We start from the raw sequence: 16,852 nt of genomic DNA on the forward strand, positions 1-16,852 counted from the left end.
AAAAGACCTCATTGGACAGCGTCCCCACTGGAGCCGACCGAACTAGGGAAGGCCCTCTTGAACACGCCCCCAACACCTAGCGCAGCTCATTGGCGGCCCTCACTTCCGCCTCTGCACCTTATCTTGGTTATGGGGCGGGGCAGAGGCGTGGAGTCCAGCGGGGGCAGGTTCTGGCTGGCTGCTGGAGACAGACCCCTGCACTCAGCAGGGCAGGTGACCTTGGCCCGGTCAGGTCCTTCCTCTTGGTGCCAGCACCCAGCCCGCCTGTTTCCCACACCGAGAGCACAGTGGAGGAAGGGCCTGCCCAGGACCAGGAAGTTATCCCCGCTCCCGTGGGCGATGCACAGGCTGTACACCAGCCTCGTGCCTCCCGGTCCAGGCCCATCCTGGTCCATGGACTGCCCACCTGCGGCCCTCTGTCCCCTGCGGGACTTAGCAGAGATGCCAATGCTGGAGCCCCACCAGTGCTAAGGAACCGGTTTCTCAGGAACCCCTGGCTTTGCTGCCCCCCAGAACTGATCGTGTTGCTCAAACAAGTGGGAAAAGCTTACCCCACACTTTGCCATTCACGGGGTGTGGATGGGAGTCCAGAAACCATGAGGAGGCACAGAGGAAAGGGGACTCCGTCTCCGTAGACAAGCAGGCACACAGCTCTGTAATGCAGGAAGAGCCACAAAAGCCAGGCTGTGTATTCCCCAAGCTACTGTTGAACTTCCCTCATTCCAAGGTTGGTAGGGGTCTCACTGACCCTGACGACCCAGCCTCCCTGTCCAAGTGCCAAGAGGAAGCTTTCTCCCGGTGAGGGCTACCCAGTGCCCACCCCATTCTTTTAGGTCTGCTGGAGTCAAGGGAAGAAAGGAAATCTACTCTCTGGAGAAGGGGAGCACTGGTACAGGGAGATGTCACCTGCCTTCCAGACCTACCCTGCAGTCAGCGGATGCTCAGTAATGACACTACCGCCTCCTACACCACTCATCTTTTAGGGGAGGAGTTCCAAGGGCACCCAGGGCAGGTTTCAAACAGAGGTGCCCTTCTCACCATCTGGATGCCATGGCAGTGAATCGCCTTTCCAGAAGAAGCTAAACCTCCTTATGCTCGTCACCTGTAACAGCAACAGGACTCCCTAATGCTGAACTACCAGAATAAAACGGGAACGACAGATGTGCAAGCTAAAAATGATGTTCAAAGGAAACCCACTTCAAACGCTCGGCTGGTGTCTGGCTTTTGGCACACGTCGTGTCACTTCGGGGTGGGGGACATTTCTGTGGCTGTGGGACAGACCAGATCAGTCTCCAACTCAAGCAACACAGCACGCACCCTCAACAAAGGGTCACAAAGTTGCGGCCCTGGAACAGGGGTCCACAGACCTAGTCTGTAAAGGCCCACGCTGCTCACCAGGGACATTTTTCTTCCAGAAGACTTGGCAATGTCTGGACACACTTTGACTGTCACAAATGAGGTGCTACTGGCGTCTAGTGAGTAAAGGCCAGGGATGCAGCTAAATATGCTGCAATGCTCGGGAGAGCCCCCCTACAATGAAGAATGACCCTACCCAAAAGACCAACAGAGCCGAGACCAAGAGAACCCGCACACTGCAACCACATCTGCTGTCCGCCAAATACTCTTCCCCACAGAGTGGCAGCAAGGTCCACAAACACCACACGCTGGCCAGACGCCACGGCTCTGATGTCACACAAACTACTCGGTAGGACCTAGACACAGGCCTGCATGTCAGCCCCCGAAGCAGGAGGTAGGAATTCTCCGAGGGAAACCTACCCATCCGCCTACACCACACAGCAGGAAGTGTCTCAGCAATCATTTGATTTCACTCCAGTAGGTCAGGCAACCACTGTGCATATCAGCAAAACATTCTCTTACTTTATTTTAATCTCAGCAAGTATTCTCATTTGGCACCTGACTGGTATCAAACCAAAGCCCTCAGGCCGGCACATGTGGGCTGAGACCATTCACAAACTTCCCACTTGCAGGTCTCAACGCCTGTGGGCATCACACCACCTGTTCCTCTCCGTCCCTCAGGGAGGCCTCAGTAGGTCTCAGGTGCGCTAATGGTGCTGGCCACAAGGTGGCGGCAGAGTCGACATAGTGCAATCAGCTGGGATACGAAGTCAAGCAGAGTCTTTAAAGCAAAGTTCTTTTCTCAGGCGACAGATCACCAGACAGGGCCCTGATCATGCTTACTCAACACAGTCCTGTCTGCCTTGGCTGGAATGATGGAAGGGCCACCCTGTCCCCAGTGGCACAGGGGAGGAGACGCAGGCTGGTTTTTACTTTTTAGAGCCCAAATATCTAAGGAAGTCTTGTCTGGGTGACCGGGAGAGTGGGCTCTTAGGTCAGCGATGGTGGCTGTCTTTGCAGTCTTTGCACAAGAGTGCTTTCCTAGGACCCATGAAAATACTCAGAGCCCATTAGGACATTTTACTTATACGCAATTTCCAGCTGTCAGAGGAGTTCAGGACTGTCTGCCCTGGGGCCCTTCTCAAGATTTCCAATCAGGATTAGCTATTCGAAGCATAAAATATCAGGAAATACATTTTTCATCCTTGCTGAAAAAAGTTTCAGGCATGACCAACATATAGAAAACTGAGCACTCTGCAGGGCACAGGCTGGCGTTACTTCCAGACCCAGACTTCGCCGCCGCTGCCGTGGAAGACTGACTCCTCAGACCCCCAGAGGGTGGTCCTCAGCTTGGGGTCCAGCGCCCTCGCTATGGAGAGCCCCCTCTCTGGCCACTCTGCGAGGTTAGTTGACCCGGCAGGCGCGGATCATGAGCAACTGCAGGAGAATGAAGACTGGAGACGTGATCAGGCCGAACCAGAGCTCCCGAGTCTGCTCCACCAGCTTCTGGCACAACAACATTTCGAAAACAAACTTGAGGCTAAGAACCGTGAGGATCCAGAAGAGGCGGAGCACGGCCAGCCGCTTCTCTCCGTCCTGGAAGAGGCGCACCGACACGATGGTGGTGAAGTAGGTGCTGAGCCCGTCAGCGGCGAAGAAGGGCACGAACACGTTCCACCAGGAGAGGCCGGGGGCCAGGCCGTCCACACGCAGTGCCAGCAGCACGGAGAACACCAACAGGGCCAGCAGGTGTACGAAGATCTCGAAGGTGGCGAAGCCCAGCCACTGCACCAGCTCTCGGAGCGAAAAGAGCATCACGCCGGTTGAGCACGGGCCGAGGCCCAGCCGAGAGCTCCTTCCGCCGGGCCGCGCCTCCTTCCCCCGCGGGGCCCGCTGACGCCTGCCGCGGCGAACAAGAGGCAACGAGCAGCCCCGCCTGTCCCGGTTCTCGGTCCCAGCGCGCCGCCGATTCCCAGACCCCGGCCCGGGACCCAGCACTGGCTGCCAACGGACGCCCGCCCCGTTCGGACGCCATGCCCCGTCGGGCGCAGTCCAATGCCGTCACTTCCAGTAGACACCGGAAGTCGGAAGTCAGAGCCGGTCCGGGCCGCATACTCCAGTTCCTGGATGCAGGGGTCTCCGGGGCGCGTAGACGGCGGAATGCCGAGCCCACGTCTGCTGGTCCTCTTCGGCAGCCAGACGGGCACGGCGCAGGATGTGTCGGAGAGGCTGGGCCGCGAGGCCCGGCGCCGGCATCTCGAGTGCCGGGTGCAGGCGCTGGACTCCTACCCGGTGGTGAGGGCTCCCTGGGCCTCGGTGGGGAGACCGAGCGTGCCGGGGGCGCCGGCCCCCAGAGCCCTCGACCGCAGGGCGCCGCGTTTTGTCTGAGAATGGACCCGTCCGTTACGGAGGACGGAGGGGACGGGGAACGTTTGGCAACAGCAGCTCACCTTAGCATCTAGAGGAGGGAACAGGGGGAGGCTGAGAGAGAGGAGGAAGGCCGGGGCTCGCGGTGCCCCCGAGTCCCTTTGCGCTGACACCCTGAGCGAAGGAGAGGGGCCAGGCTGCGGGACGCGTGCCTGGTCCGTACAGCCTGCGCTCTTACACCTGTGTCTTTCTGTTGAGGCGAACCTGATTAATGAGCCCCTGGTGATATTTGTTTGTGCGACCACAGGCCAAGGAGACCCCCCTGACAACATGAAGGTAAGGCCGACCTGAAGTGGCTCCTTGTGCTCAGGGGCTCAGACCGCAGCCCTGGCCCCTCACCCTGTTTTCATTGCCTGATGGGTCTGAGGAGTACAAGGAATCCTTGCCCTTTTCCATGGTGCCTGTAGCCATGGGTTTGAGAGGACGGTTTGGGGCGGAGCCAGGGGTTCTGGTTAATCCTCCTCAATAAACTCTTCACAGGTCACCATTTTAACCTTGCGTATTTTTCCAGGGTTGTGTGTGAATCTGGGTCTACTGTATGTTTCAATATTGTTTGACCTTCAGGGAGCATTCTTCAATTCTTTGACCATCTCTTGGGCACACGTTGTATTTCAAGCATGATCTAGTGCCAGGGGTCCAGTGCTATGAAGCCAGTAGCCACAGCTCTGCCCTCAGCGAGCCAACAACAAGGAAAAGCAACAGATGTAACAGGCAGTCACGGGGCCGGAGACCCACGCTGCAGGGGGAAGTGCCAGACATTGTGGGAGCATCAACCTGGGGGCTCAGGGACAGCTTTCTGGAAGACAGGAGTGTAGGCTGAGTCCTGAAGGATACGTGGGGACAGCGCAGCCCCAGCAGAGACGGAGCAGCCTGTGCAAGGGAGAAGGACAGCCCAGCCTCCGGGAGGAGTGAAAGCATCTCAGGAGGACTGAGCCAAGGAGCATGTTGAGGAGGAGGGAGACGAGGTGGGAAGTGAGGCCCGGTCCAAGAAGCCGGGCTGTCGCAGGGAGGCGGTCACATCCAGGTCCTAGCAAAACCACCACTGGTCTGCAGGAGGGCAAGGACAGCGCCCAGGGGCATAGTGCAGGCAAGAGCCCAAAAGTGGACACGTTCCACAGACGCTGAGATAGGCTTGCAGGACGCGGAATCAAGTGGATCTCAAAGGTGAGGAAGAAGGTGGGACTGAGACAGGGCCTCAGGCTCAGGTACCAGGAAGGAGGGTGGCTGCTCGCACAGAGATACAGTAGCGAGGGCCCAGTGCATGGGGGTCGCCCCAGGTGGAGAAGGTGGGTCTGGAGCTCCAACGAGGGTCCAGGGTGGTGGTGGGGGGCGGGGGTTGTTGGAGAGGCCAAAATAGGAAGCCTGAGAAAAGAATGCCTTCCTCCCCCAGACAGGCTGTGAGGGGGCAGGAAAGTGGCCCCAGCAGCAAGAGAGGGAGCACACCACGTCCATGCTCAAGGGCAGGGAGGTGGCTGTTTGGAGAGGAAGGTCTCCCTGCTCAGAGCTGCGTGGCAGTGAGATAAGGCCTTAGCAGCATCAGTGGGGCTTATCAGTGCAGGGACTGGTGACCTGGGGGAGAGCAGTTTCTGAGGCTCGAGGAGAGAGAAGCCGGATGATGGGGTCACATGCGGTTAACGAGCGCGTGCAGGAGGGAGTCTACGGGAAAGAACTCAGAAAGGTTTCGGCTGTGGATGGGGCTGAGGCACTAAAAAGAAGGTGCCTGTAAGAAGGGAACGACTCAGGCCAGCTTCAGTGCTGGGGGTGGGAGCTAAAGAACAGGGTCGGGGTGGGGTAATGTGGGGGACTGGAGGGCAGGGCTGCAGCACAGGGTCTCCTTAGACAGGAGAGAAGCCTTGGGAAGGCGGGTGGTGGGGGGGACCAAAGGCCAGAAGTGGCAGGTGGGTGTGGGAAGTTCAGGGCACAGGCAGGAGGGTTGAAGACCATCCATGGCTGGGCTGGGCTGTCAGGGCGGAGGTGCAGGCTCAATGCCGGATGCCAGAGGCACGAAGGTGCTGATGAGCATGCTGGGACGAGGGTGGGTGCAGGAGGGCAGAGTGCAGGGCTGGACACCCTCGGAGGTGGTCATGAGGGGGGCCTGCCCCACCACAGCAGGGACTGGAGGCCTGGGGATACAGAGGCAGGGGGTCGGCTCCTGCTGCACACCAGGCTCCGTGAGCAGCTCTGTGCCTAGTGGGAAGACACTGGCTTCTGTGTCACATCCCGGAGAACCTGGCCAGGTGTGCACCCCCAGGCAGCGGCCGGGGGAGCACTTGGGGCACCAGTGACTGCAGTGGGTGGCCAGGCAGCCAGGCCCCTGCCCTGTCTCCCAGCCACAAAGCCCACGGGAGACAGGCCCAACCTCGTGCCTTCCTGTCGGCTTCTGGAGCACAGACGGATCACCGAGAACCAGCAGGCGCTGTGGGAAGGGCATCATGTGAGACGGCTGGGAGGAGCAATGGCAGGCAGTCGGGGCGCTGACCGCAAAGGGACAGGCCTCTGCCCCCGGGGCCAGTGCTGGCAACCCACAAATGCTCTTGGAAAGGATACCAGGAACATTTGAGGAGATGGACAGTGAGAAAGTCTTCCGGAAAGTGTAACAAAAAATAAGCTAGGAACAAGAAAGAATACATTAAAATTCCAAGGCAATTCCAGTAGCCTCAGAACGAGGAGAGCAGGGAGGAAGTTGTCTTGGAAAGTACAAACAGAGCCTGGCACGTGCCCAGGAAGGGGCCACCAGAAATGCGAAGGCCTCCCAACCTACTCGTCCTCACGGGTCTCAGCTGTGGGGGGACACAGCAGGGCTGAGGAACTCCAGCCCCTCAGCGGTGACTTCCCCTCTGGGCCAGCTCACGGCAAAGCCTTGGGGTCTCAGGGATGCGATTTTCCACCTAAGTGCCCCAGCCAGCAGCTGGTATGGAGAGCACGAGAGCATTCCATCATCTCTGGGTCCTTGTTGGGAGGTGCCCTAGGGGAAGTTCTTTGTGGGTTTCCGGAAACCAAGGTCTCAGGAGGCTGAGCAGGCGTGGTCCCCAGCACTGGCCAATGGCCTGTGCAGCGAAGTCCAGGGGGCAGTTCAGGGCTGACAGGGCCAGGGTCCATCCACCCTGGTGGCCTCAGTAGGGTGAGGCATGAAATAAGGGGGAAGGGGCCCAGGTTAGCACCAGCTGCCAGGAAGCTGTGCTTTAGAAGCACCTCCAGTGGCCCGTGGGTCTTTGGCCAGCACACAGCCAGCTGATGTGGCTCAGGGCCCAGGGAAGGGGCTCCAGAGGAGAGAAGGCGAGGACATGCTCAGCCCAGAGCTGTTGCACACTGGGGGCTGAGGACACAGGGGCCCTAGGGACATGGGGGGCTCTGCATGGAGAAAAGAGGAACCTTCCAGGGGACTCAAGCCAGAGCAAGCCCTTGCTTCAGCCTGCGGAGAGGTAGGGGGTAGAGGGCAGTGCCTGCCCCACGAGGACCTGGCAGTCCTCCAATCTCACTGGCCTGCACCCCAGGGAGAAGCCCAGAGCCCTCTGCCTGGGGCAGGGATGGAACCCCACACTCTAGGGTGCTGGCTCTGGGGCAGCTTTTTCACGGTTTTCTGCCTCTTCCACCCTTGTGATAAAATAAGATGTGGTCTTTATATCAGCACCTAAGGGGCAGGAGCGCAGAGCCCTGGGAAGGCCCAGGACACAGCCCTCCTGCCCGCCTGTGGCCCTCAGGGCCTGGAGCAGGGCTGCAAACCCAGTTTCTTCTGGCCGTAGAGCTTCTGGAGGTTCATATTCCGGAAGAACCTACCGTCAACCTCCCTCTGCCAGATGGACTTCGCTGTCCTGGGCCTGGGGGACTCCTCTTACACCAAGTGAGTAGGGGCAGGCCAGGCTGCTGGCCAGGGGCACTGTCCTTGGGGTTGAGTGCAAGGCGTCGGGGGACAGGTGACCTGGCCTCCAGGACCCCCAGCAGACTGGGCTGGGGAGCTACCCAAGGCCACTGCATCCCTAGTGTGCAGTCACCACCTCTGATTCTTCTGGCATCTCCACAACACGAATCCGTCCTAGGCAAAGGGGTGTTACTTTGGGCTATTTCCCAGGTGAATCCCGTGGTGTCAAGTCACAGGACACCAGAGCCCTTGCTGCCCACAGACCTGCCCCCAGCCAGGCGGCCACGGCAGCCTCCCTCTCCAAACAGGTTCAATTTTGTGGCCAAGAAGCTGCACCGCCGGCTGCTGCAGCTCGGGGGCGCTGCCCTCCTGCCCATGTGCCTGGGTGACGACCAGCATGAGCTGGGGTGAGTGTGGGCAGGGCGCCTCCTGTGGGCCGGCTGTGAGCAGGGTCCCTTCAGCCCGCGCCCATGCCTTCCCTGCAGGCCGGACGCCGCCATCGACCCCTGGCTGCACAACCTCTGGGAGAAGGTGCTGGGGCTGCACCCCATGCCCCTTGGCCTCGGCGTGATCCCCCCAGGAGTCCCGTGAGTGCAGGCCTTGGTTCAGCACCCACAGGCGCAGCAGATGAGCCTGGCCACTGGGCCCACTGGGGCCTCCCCAGACCTGCTGCCTGTCTGATGAGCGCCCGCCCCTCCACAGTTTGCCGTCCAAGTTCACCCTGCAGTTCCTTCAGGAGGCTCCCAGGCTGTGCTCTGCAGAAGAGCACGTGGTGGGGATGGACCCTCCGAGTCCCCCTTCCGAGCGGCAGCCCTTCCTGGCACCCATGGTCACCAACCAGAGGGTCACGGGCCCCTCACACTTCCAGGATGTTCGTCTCATCGAGTTCGACATCACCGGGTCGGGGATCAGGTGAGAATGGCTTGAGACACCAAGCAGGTGGCCGAGTCCGAGCCAGGGACCGTGGAGGGCACGGCCATGGCATCAGGGCCACAGTCTGTGTGCGGGGTCCTCCCCCGAAGCCAGAGCAGGCAGTCGGCAGGGTGGAGCACAGGCCCCAGCCCTCTCTGGACGCTGGCTCAGCCCTCTGCTGAGCCCTTGAGCCCCAGCCTCCTTCCACACCCACTGCGGCTGTGGCTTTCCCATCCAGCTTTGCAGCCGGCGACGTGGCCCTGATCCAGCCCGAGAACACGGTCACACACGTCCAGCACTTCTGCCAGGTGCTGGGCCTGGACCCTGACCAGTGCTTCATGCTGCAGCCTCGGGAGCCAGGTGAGCTTCAGTCCTGGCTGCCACCCTCACTCCCCACCCTCCCCTGAGTCCCCGGCTCCCCACGGTCTCCTGCTCCCTGCTGCAGATGTCCCCCGCCCTGAGAGACTGCCCCAGCCCTGCTCTGTGCGGCTCCTCGTGTCCAAGTACCTGGACATCACCAGCGTGCCGCGACGCTCCTTCTTCGAGCTCCTGGCCTGCCTGTCCCCCCATGAACTGGAGCGGGAGAAGCTGCTGGAGTTCAGCTCTGCTGCAGGCCAGGAAGCCCTGCATGAATACTGTAGTCGGCCCCGCAGGACCACCCTGGAGGTGGGGACCGGTGGGTGGTGGGGTGCCCTGACCCAGAGCCACCAGTGGCCCTCCTGGCTGCGGCCCTCCTGAGGCTGTATCTGTGTAGGTGCTGTGTGACTTCCCGCACACGGCGGCAGCCATCCCCCCAGACTACCTGCTGGACCTCATCCCCCTCATCCGGCCTCGTGCCTTCTCCATCGCCTCCTCTCTGCTGGTGAGGGTCCGCTCGGGCTGGGGTGCAGGCCAGTAGCCACGGGGCAGGCACCCACCATCCCGTTCCCCAGGGTCGCCCTGTGAGGCTGCTGGTCCTCATGGGTGCAGGCGCCCACTGTTCCATCCCCCAGGCTCGCCCCTCAAGGCTGCAGATCCTCGTGGCCGTGGTGCAGTACCAAACTCGCCTCAAGGAGCCCCGCTGGGGCCTCTGCTCCTCCTGGCTGGCATCTCTGGACCCTGGGCAAGGTGACCCCTGCTCTCTGGAGGGGCAGGCTGGGCCTGGGCTTGGTCTCTGGTCCTTCAAGCCTCTTCATGCCACCTCCGTCCTGCAATAGGCCTTGTCCAAGTGCCCCTGTGGGTGCGGCCTGGGGGCTTGACCTTTCCGCAGACTCCAGACACACCTGTGATAATGGTGGGGCCTGGCACTGGCGTGGCCCCTTTCCGAGCAGCCGTCCAGGAGCGAGTGGCCCTCGGTCAGAGGAGTGAGTGAACAGGGTGCGCGGCGGGGGGGGGGGGGGGGGGGGGGGGGGGGCGGGGGCGGAGGGGGATGCTGGGCGAACCAGGCTGAGTCTGAGGGCAAGTCCAGGCTCAAAGCCCCTGCCTTCCCCAGGGAACCTTTTGTTCTTCGGCTGCCGCCGGCGGGACCAGGACTTCTACTGGGAGGCCGAGTGGACGGAGCTGGAGAAGAGGGGCTACCTGACCCTAGTCACGGCCTTCTCCCGGGAGCAGGTAGGTGTGTGCAGAGGGCAGGGCAGGGCAGGGCGGGGCGGGGCGGAGGCCGGGCTGGGGCCCAGATTCACACAGCCCACCCTGCAGGAGCAGAAGGTGTATGTGCAGCACAGGCTCCGTGAGCACGGGCCACTGGTGTGGGAGCTGCTGGACCGCCAGGGCGCCTGCTTCTACCTGGCAGGGTGAGCCAGGGTGTGGGCGACGAGGGGGCTCCGGCCCGCCGGGCGTCTGGGCTGTGCTGAGCCCTGTCTGGCCTGTCCCTCCAGCAACGCCAAGTACATGCCAGCAGATGTGTCCGAAGCCCTGACGTCCATCTTCCAGGAGGAGGGCGGGCTCTCGGGCCCTGACGCAGCCACCTACCTGGCCCGGCTGCAGCGCACGCTGCGCTTCCAGACCGAAACATGGGCCTGAGGGGCCGCCTGCCCCTGACGGCCACGGACCGCTGCCCTGTCTGACCCCACCCGGCGGGACGGCGGCCTGCTCCCCTGCCCAGCCGCACGCTGTCCGGGGCCCCCACTCAGCCCCAGCCCCCCTGGCGCCCTGGCTCCAGCTGGCCTTTCCCCACTGGCCCCAACTTGGGTCCTGCTTGGGGTGGTGACCCAGGAAGGCACCGGCAGCCCGTTGAGCTTCAGGGAGCTTCCCTAACCACCAACTGCCAGACAGTATAGGAATCTGGGGTTCAGGGTCCCCGGCAGAGCTGAGTGCCCCCTCCTCTGCCCTGGGCGACGGTGGGTTCCCAGTCATCCTCTGCCACACTTGTGCCACTCTGGCCAAGTGCCCCTGGGCCCTTGGGGCCAGGTGAAGGCAGTGAGGCCCTGGCCAGCACACACCACCCTCACCTGGTTCCAGGAAGTCTCGGCAATAAACAGCGGGCACAGGGTGGCTGCCTCTGACCTTTCCTCCTCCTGCTGTCCTGGGGCCTCGGGTGGGGAGGGCTAGGGCACGGGGGCCATTGGTCAGCCACCTTGTCTGCCACACTTTGGTGTCTGGTTCTCATGTGGTGGGGCCAGCGGTTTGCCCACCTTGTGCAAGCTCTTCCCTGGCTCTGCTGTGGGCACGGGGTGGTCTAGAAAGGACTCCAGGAAGGAAGAATGTGGGGAGTCACCTGGCCAGGTGGATGTGGACCATCCCTTCAGCCTGCGGAGCAGGACCCATGGCCACAGGGAAGGGGGAGTGGCCTGAGAGCAAGGAGGGGGCGGGAGGGAGGGGCCCTCCTAGGTCCGCCCTGGGGTGGGCCTTCTTCCCTGCTGCTCTGGAATTCCTGCCGGAGCAGTTGGGCCGGCTGGCCTACCTATTCTGCAGTGGCCTGGAACCTATTTGCCTAGGTCAGTCGTTGACACGGGTCGGCCATGGCTGTGGCCTGGCTTGGGTGGGCCCAGTGGAGACAGCAGGGGAGGGCCCGGAGTGGGGAGCCAGCACAGCCCTGAGGCCTCCAGGACTTCGTTAGGGGCGTGGAGCCCGACAAGGCGGCTGCTGCTGCGAGGTCAGTGCCAGACCCAGCCCCAGAGGCCACAGTGACCTTCACAGCCCCTCATCCCATGTCACCCTGGGGTCCCGCCCCACGCACCCGAACTCCTGCCCTGGAACCCCTACCCGTGGCCCCGCAGCCCTCAGCTCCGGGCTCCCTGGTCCACCTTCAGCCTCCCTGGGCCCACTGGACCAAGTGCTGGCAGATGAGAGGTTAGACAGCCAGGCCCTTGGGACCCCCCAGGATGTCAGGACTCCGGACAGCGAGCCCCTGCTGGGAGCCACAGCTGCAGCCAGCCCCCGGGCCGGGCCCACAGGGCAGGAGGAAGATGAGGAGGAGGAGGAGTGCCCCATCTGCACAGAGCCCTACGGGCCTGGGGACCACCGCATGGCCCTGCTGAACTGTGGCCACAGCCTGTGCTCTGGCTGCCTGCACCAGCTGCTGGGCGCGGCCCCCAGTGCTGACCTGGGCGGGGCACGCTGCCCACTGTGCCGCCAGAAAACGCCCATGCTTGAGTGGGAGATCTGCCGGCTACAGGAGGAGCTGCTGCAGGCAGATGGGCCCCCACAGCCCCCTAGCCCCATGCCCCCTGCGCCCCCCACCCTGGGCCCCGGACCCTGGGCCTCCCTGGAGCACCGCTACCGGCTGCACTTCCTGGCGGGGCCCGTGGGCAGCCAGGGCTGCCTGCCATTTCTGCCCTGCCCGCCCTGCCTGGGCGCCCGGCTCTGGGCCCTACGGGAACGAGGGCCCTGTGCCCGTCGCCTGGCGCTGCTGGGCCTTCTGGCCCTCGAGCTCCTGGGCCTGCTGCTCATCTTCACACCACTCATGCTGCTGGGGTTGTTCCTTGTGCTGCTGGGCCGCTCTGGCCACTGAGCAGGGCTCCCGCATCTGCTCCCGGCACCACCAGCCCAGAGGCTCAGACAGGCCGTGTCCGGAAGTGTTGGCGCCGTGGGGCCTGACCCTGAGGAGCTTCTTTCCTCGAGGCCTGATGACCAGGCCAAAAATTCCAACGTCGATCAGGTGTTAAGCCTTCAGTCAAGACCGAAGACTGGGCCCAGGGCCACCTAGGAGCCTGTGTTCAGCTCCTGACCCAGCCAGGGACGCCCAAGCACCCTGCTGCCCCTGCAGGGACAAAGGACAGCACCAACAGAGACTGTGGCCCAGGCTCTGTGCACCCAACAGACAGCCCCTACACAGACACGAGGCTCCCCCCGCCCCTCCCGGTGCGGTGAGAGGCACAGATGCAGACTTGCAGGGGCCGATTCCTCAGAGAGGGTGGCGCCCTGGGCTGGGGCTGCGGGCCTCTCCCACCCAGTCCTGCCTGTGTCCCAGATAAGGGCCAGTGTGTGTTCCCTGAAGGTCAGGGCAGCCAGGGGAGGATCTTGCTGTGCAAACTCAGCCCACAAAGAGCCTCCTTCCCAGCCAGGGCACGGCCCAAGGGGGCATCACGAGTGGCTGGGGGCCTGGCATATGCCCCTGAACTCCAAGCAACAAGGGCCCAGCCAGGCCTTAGAGCTGGAGTGTTGAGCTGCAGCCACTGACGGCCTGCAGCCTCCTGCCTTCGAGCCCGGGGCCTTCATCTGAAGGACAGAACATGGGCAAAGCACCGCCTCACGGGCCTGTCGGTGACCTGCCAGGCACTGGGCTGGTCCAGGAAATGGCTCTCAGGAAACAGCGGCAGCCGCTGTAAACACGGCTGCTCCATTGCCGTCCTTACCTTCACCCTGCGTCTGCGTCCCAGCAGCCCTGCCAGGCTTCCTTCTCCAAGTCCAGGTCATCCAACTGCCAGAGAGGGGGCTCCTGAGTCCTTGTATGCTACCACAACCACGGCCAGCCAATTCCTGACCTTGGCTCAGACTGGCCCGAAGGTCGTTCCCATATAGCCTCAGAGGGTCAGCTGTTCACCAGGAGGCATATGGACGGGGCTGCCCCCAACATGGCCACCCCCACGTTCAGGGGCTAGTGCACACAGAACTTCTCTTGGCCCAGCTGGGCCCTCTCTGCACACCTGCCCACACATCCAGCCTGGCGCATACAGGCAGCTGGCTCTGCAGAGCTGTGGGGGTGGGGGTGCACACAGTGGGGCCCAGCTGTCCTGAGTGGCAGGCCCAGCCCAGCCCGGCCCACAAAGACAGGCCGATGCCACTCAGTGCCAGGCCCAGCGCTGGTGGCCCCGCCTGGGCTGCCACCGTTGCCCACCCTGGCTCAGGGCACAGGCCACCCTGGTGGGCTTCAGTCCAGAGACAAGCTGCAAACTTTGGCGGAGTTTTAATGGCAAAGTTGGCTGCAGCGAGAATGCCACACAGGTGGGGGCCAGAAGCTGTGACGGGTGAGGGGTCAGAGGGGGACATGGCAGGGCTGGACCCCTGAAGCAGCAGCGCAAGGACCGGCAGGTGGAGGTGCGTGGCGGTGGGCAGGCGGGCACTACATGATGGAGCAGGCTGACAGCGGGTTCCGCACGTGGCAGGTGCAGGCGGCCCCACAGTACTGCCGGAAGGTCTGGTAGCAGCTGCCCTCGGGCTCACCCCCCCACTGACCACCGGACGGGGCGGTCAGCGCCTCAGGCGGCAGGCGGCTCAAGATGGACGTGTTGACGGCCAGCGCTGCCAGGCCGTAGTCAGTGAAGAGCACAGTCTCGCGGCGGCAGGCAGGGCAGGAGATGAACTTGTACTTGGGACAGGACTCGTAGAGGATCTGCAGGCACTGCTCGCACACGGAGTGCAGGCAGGACAGCACGCGCGGCCGCCGCTGGGTGACGTTGTAGGTGTGCCCGCAGGTCGGGCACTCCAGGGGCTCCCCCGCAGCCGGGGACGCCACCGCAGGGGTGCCCGAGGTGGCGGGACTAGGCCGAATCACGTACTGATTCACAATGACCTCGTCCACTGGCGCCACACGGGGGAAGCCCAGCTCTGCAGAGCTGCCTTTGCGAGGCCGCCGCGGCAGGGGTGGGGTACGGGGCGCCCCTTCCAAGGCAGGCATGTCCCCTCCACATGCCTGGTTGACGATGATCTCTGTGTCTGAGGGCCAGGCGCGCTTGGGTGCCAGAGCTGGGGTGGGCCGGGGGGCAGGTGGGAAGCAGGGGGCGGCCGCCTGCAGCTCGGGGAACTTCTCAGGGTGGACAATCTTCATGGCCTCCATCTTGAGGATGACATGGGGGCCCTTCAGGCAGGACATGAGGAGGCCCGGCCAGCCACTGCCCGCCTCGGGCCCAGGGTCAGCCGGCATCCGGCTGTCTCCAGTCAGACTGGGTGTTAAGGTGGGAGGGGGCGTTGGGTGGGGCCGGGGTGGAGGAGCAGGGGCAGCATCCTGGTCCCGCCAGGCCTGGTGGGGACCCTGGCCACCCTGAGGACTCTTGGGGTTGACCAGTGAGACCTGAGGGGGCAGGGCCCCTCCTAGTGGCCACAGTGGCTTCTGTGGTCCAGTCCTGGGAGGAGGAGGAAGGGGCGGGGGAGGTGGAGGGAGGCAGGGGCAGGGGGGCGTGGGAGGCTGCCCTGGGCTGGAGATCTGGCCCAGGGGCTCACCCAGGGTCTCTGGCTGCTGAGGCTGGCCAGGGGGCTTTGGCGGGGCTCCCCCTGCAGCCGAGGTCAGCAGTCCCCCGGCTGGGACATCCGGGCGGGCAGGGGCTAGGTGGGCCCCATGACTCCAGGGCAGCGTGCCCAGGGAAGGCAGCTAGCCGGAGCCCTGGCTGCGGGTGGACCCGGGCCGACGGCTCGTCGGTGGCGGGAGCAGGGAAGAGGCCTGGACCAGGCCCGAGCTGCAGGTGAGAGACGGCGTGAGGGCAGCGCCCCGGCCCACCGTCGCCCTCGCCCTAGTCCGGCACAAAAGACCCAGCGCCCGACCTCTGACCCTGACCCTTGCTGGACTCGAAACCCAGCCCCCTCTCAGTCCCCGCCCCCAAGGCCCGACCCCTACCGGGGTAGGGAGGAGCAGCACGTTCGGACCCCGAGGCCGTCCCGCCCCGCCCGCGCTCACCTGCCCCAGCCTGGCGTCCCGGAGCCGCGCGCCGCCGCCGCAGAGGTTGTCTCAAAGGCAGGCCCGGATGCGGCGCCCGCGCTTCGGCCCTGCGTCTCCGGTGGCTCCGGCGGCGACCTGGGGCGATGGCGCGGCCGCGGCAACTCCCGGGGGCGCGGGGCGCGGGCTCGGTGCAGCGCGGCGGCGGCGGCAGGTGCGTGCGAAGCGTGGCGCGCTCTGCGGCGGAGGCGCGGGGACCGCAGTGCGCGCGGCGCCCGCCCGCGCCTGCAGCGCCACCCCCCGTCTGGGGACCCGCGCGGGGTCCGCGGGGCGGGGCCAGTCTCTCCGCCGCCCCTCAATCCGCAGAGGGCCGGGCGCCCGCTCCCGGAGTCGCCCATCGCCCGCGGACCACGCGCGGATGATGACTCCCACGTCTCCCCTCCTCCGGCCCCCCTCTCCCCCGTCCCCGCCTGGCTGACCCTGGTTCCTAGTCAAGTACCCCACCCCCAATTCTGGAAAGGAAATATTTTCGCAGTCCGAAGCCTCACAGTGCCGGAGGGAGGGGAGGGGAGCCAAGAGGTGGTCCCTGGAAAGCAGATTCCCAGGGCTCCTCCTTGAGACTGCCAGTGCCCGCCCCCCGAGAGTCAGGGTCTCTACTTGTCCTTCCCCTCAGCTCCCCGTGGGGATGCTCTGGAGTTCTCCAGCTCACAGGGGCACCCAAGCTCTGCCTGGCGCTGGCAGGCTCCAGAAGGGCAACGTGGCCCTAAGAAGGTGAGCAGGGTAGGCAAGCATTTATCAGAGGAGTGGACAGAGGGACGGACAGGAGTTGGGAGAACACTCAACTGGGAGGGCGGTTGGACAGATGGGTGGAGTGAGGGGTATTTGGAAGGTCAGACAGCTGGACAGGCCACTGCGGGGCATCCCACAGAGGGCGCATACCTACCCAGGTTGGAGTGGCCCTTTCCTGCGCCCCATCAGGTTTGCAAGTGGCCAACAGCCGCACAGTTCCGTGCTAACCGGACCCCACCCAGCGGAGAAGCCCCATTCCTTTCTGCTTCCTCCTTGGGCCAGGCTCCCCTGTTCCCCTGGGATGCACCTCTGCCTGTGGGGTACCCGCAGGTGACAGAGGATAGAGGACGTGGTGGCAATACAAGGCAGGGGACCAGGGCTGCAGGAGCCTTGAGTATCACTGTCCCCTGACCTGCCGCGGCCACCACGCAGCATGTCTGCAGTCTTGGGACCCACACTGGGCCCGCTTCTGACCCTGGGCTGTCCCAGACCCTTCAGGC

At 63.8% G+C, this 16,852-nt stretch overlaps 5 protein-coding genes across 8 annotated transcripts in view; 2 read left to right on the forward strand and 3 right to left on the reverse strand.

The window, feature by feature from the left end:
- TPRN (taperin) overlaps positions 1-1,914 on the reverse strand; it is a 10,391-nt gene extending 8,477 nt beyond the window's left edge. The window contains exons 1-2 of one of the 2 annotated variants that reach the window (XM_053918783.1): positions 1,777-1,914; positions 552-653 (exon numbers count right to left, since the gene is read on the reverse strand). In XM_053918783.1, the coding sequence (XP_053774758.1) occupies positions 552-653; positions 1,777-1,819 (145 nt within the window). In that variant the 5' untranslated portion in view covers positions 1,820-1,914. Of the gene's footprint in view, positions 1-551; positions 654-1,776 lie in introns of those variants that run through there. The other variant, XM_053918787.1, reaches the window with a different exon arrangement.
- Positions 1,857-3,286, reverse strand: TMEM203 (transmembrane protein 203). Its single transcript, XM_024562215.4, has one exon. It carries the CDS (start codon positions 3,169-3,171, stop codon positions 2,761-2,763), a length of 411 nt encoding a protein of 136 aa, XP_024417983.3. The 5' UTR covers positions 3,172-3,286; the 3' UTR covers positions 1,857-2,760.
- A 103-nt stretch (positions 3,287-3,389) lies between these two features.
- On the forward strand, positions 3,390-11,024 carry NDOR1 (NADPH dependent diflavin oxidoreductase 1). Of its 3 annotated transcripts, none has more exons than XR_002974948.3 (14): positions 3,390-3,651; positions 3,982-4,059; positions 7,527-7,624; positions 7,951-8,049; positions 8,128-8,229; positions 8,345-8,554; positions 8,793-8,914; positions 9,000-9,220; positions 9,309-9,416; positions 9,547-9,661; positions 9,751-9,897; positions 10,026-10,148; positions 10,232-10,326; positions 10,411-10,549. XR_002974948.3 is itself a non-coding variant. In XM_024562214.4 (14 exons), exons 1-14 carry the CDS (start codon positions 3,484-3,486, stop codon positions 10,553-10,555), a joined length of 1,827 nt encoding a protein of 608 aa, XP_024417982.4. In that variant the 5' UTR covers positions 3,415-3,483; the 3' UTR covers positions 10,556-11,024. The 3 variants fall into 3 exon arrangements, 2 of the variants coding, with proteins under 2 accessions (XP_024417982.4, XP_045052879.2); XM_024562214.4 differs by having other exon boundaries at positions 3,415-3,651; positions 10,026-10,144; positions 10,411-11,024; XM_045196944.3 differs by lacking the exons at positions 3,390-3,651; positions 3,982-4,059 and adding an exon at positions 4,084-5,461 and having other exon boundaries at positions 10,026-10,144; positions 10,411-11,024.
- A 469-nt stretch (positions 11,025-11,493) lies between these two features.
- Positions 11,494-13,729, forward strand: LOC139440442 (ring finger protein-like). Its single transcript, XM_071220017.1, has 2 exons — positions 11,494-11,499; positions 11,592-13,729. Exons 1-2 carry the CDS (start codon positions 11,494-11,496, stop codon positions 12,483-12,485), a joined length of 900 nt encoding a protein of 299 aa, XP_071076118.1. The 3' UTR covers positions 12,486-13,729.
- Positions 13,730-13,865: 136 nt separating this feature from the next.
- On the reverse strand, positions 13,866-15,981 carry RNF208 (ring finger protein 208). The gene is made up of 2 exons (XM_024562327.3): positions 15,585-15,981; positions 13,866-15,366 (listed from the first exon to the last, which is right to left on the reverse strand). Exon 2 carries the CDS (start codon positions 14,835-14,837, stop codon positions 14,037-14,039), a length of 801 nt encoding a protein of 266 aa, XP_024418095.1. The 5' UTR covers positions 14,838-15,366; positions 15,585-15,981; the 3' UTR covers positions 13,866-14,036.
- Between the last annotated feature and the right edge of the window lie 871 nt (positions 15,982-16,852).

The sequence above is a fragment of the Desmodus rotundus genome, chromosome 1, assembly GCF_022682495.2.
Source record: "Desmodus rotundus isolate HL8 chromosome 1, HLdesRot8A.1, whole genome shotgun sequence".
Taxonomy (NCBI): Eukaryota; Metazoa; Chordata; class Mammalia; order Chiroptera; family Phyllostomidae; genus Desmodus; species Desmodus rotundus.

Bases quoted from the DNA above. Each gene is read 5' to 3' on its own strand.
- TMEM203 (XM_024562215.4), bottom strand. From the start codon at position 3,171: ATGCTCTTTTCGCTCCGAGAGCTGGTGCAGTGGCTGGGCTTCGCCACC.
- NDOR1 (XM_024562214.4), top strand. From the start codon at position 3,484: ATGCAGGGGTCTCCGGGGCGCGTAGACGGCGGAATGCCGAGCCCACGT. The intron at 8,050-8,127 runs GTGAGTGTGGGC...CCTTCCCTGCAG, and splicing joins GACGACCAGCATGAGCTGGG to GCCGGACGCCGCCATCGACC. The intron at 8,230-8,344 runs GTGAGTGCAGGC...GCCCCTCCACAG, and splicing joins GTGATCCCCCCAGGAGTCCC to TTTGCCGTCCAAGTTCACCC.
- RNF208 (XM_024562327.3), bottom strand. From the start codon at position 14,837: ATGCCGGCTGACCCTGGGCCCGAGGCGGGCAGTGGCTGGCCGGGCCTC.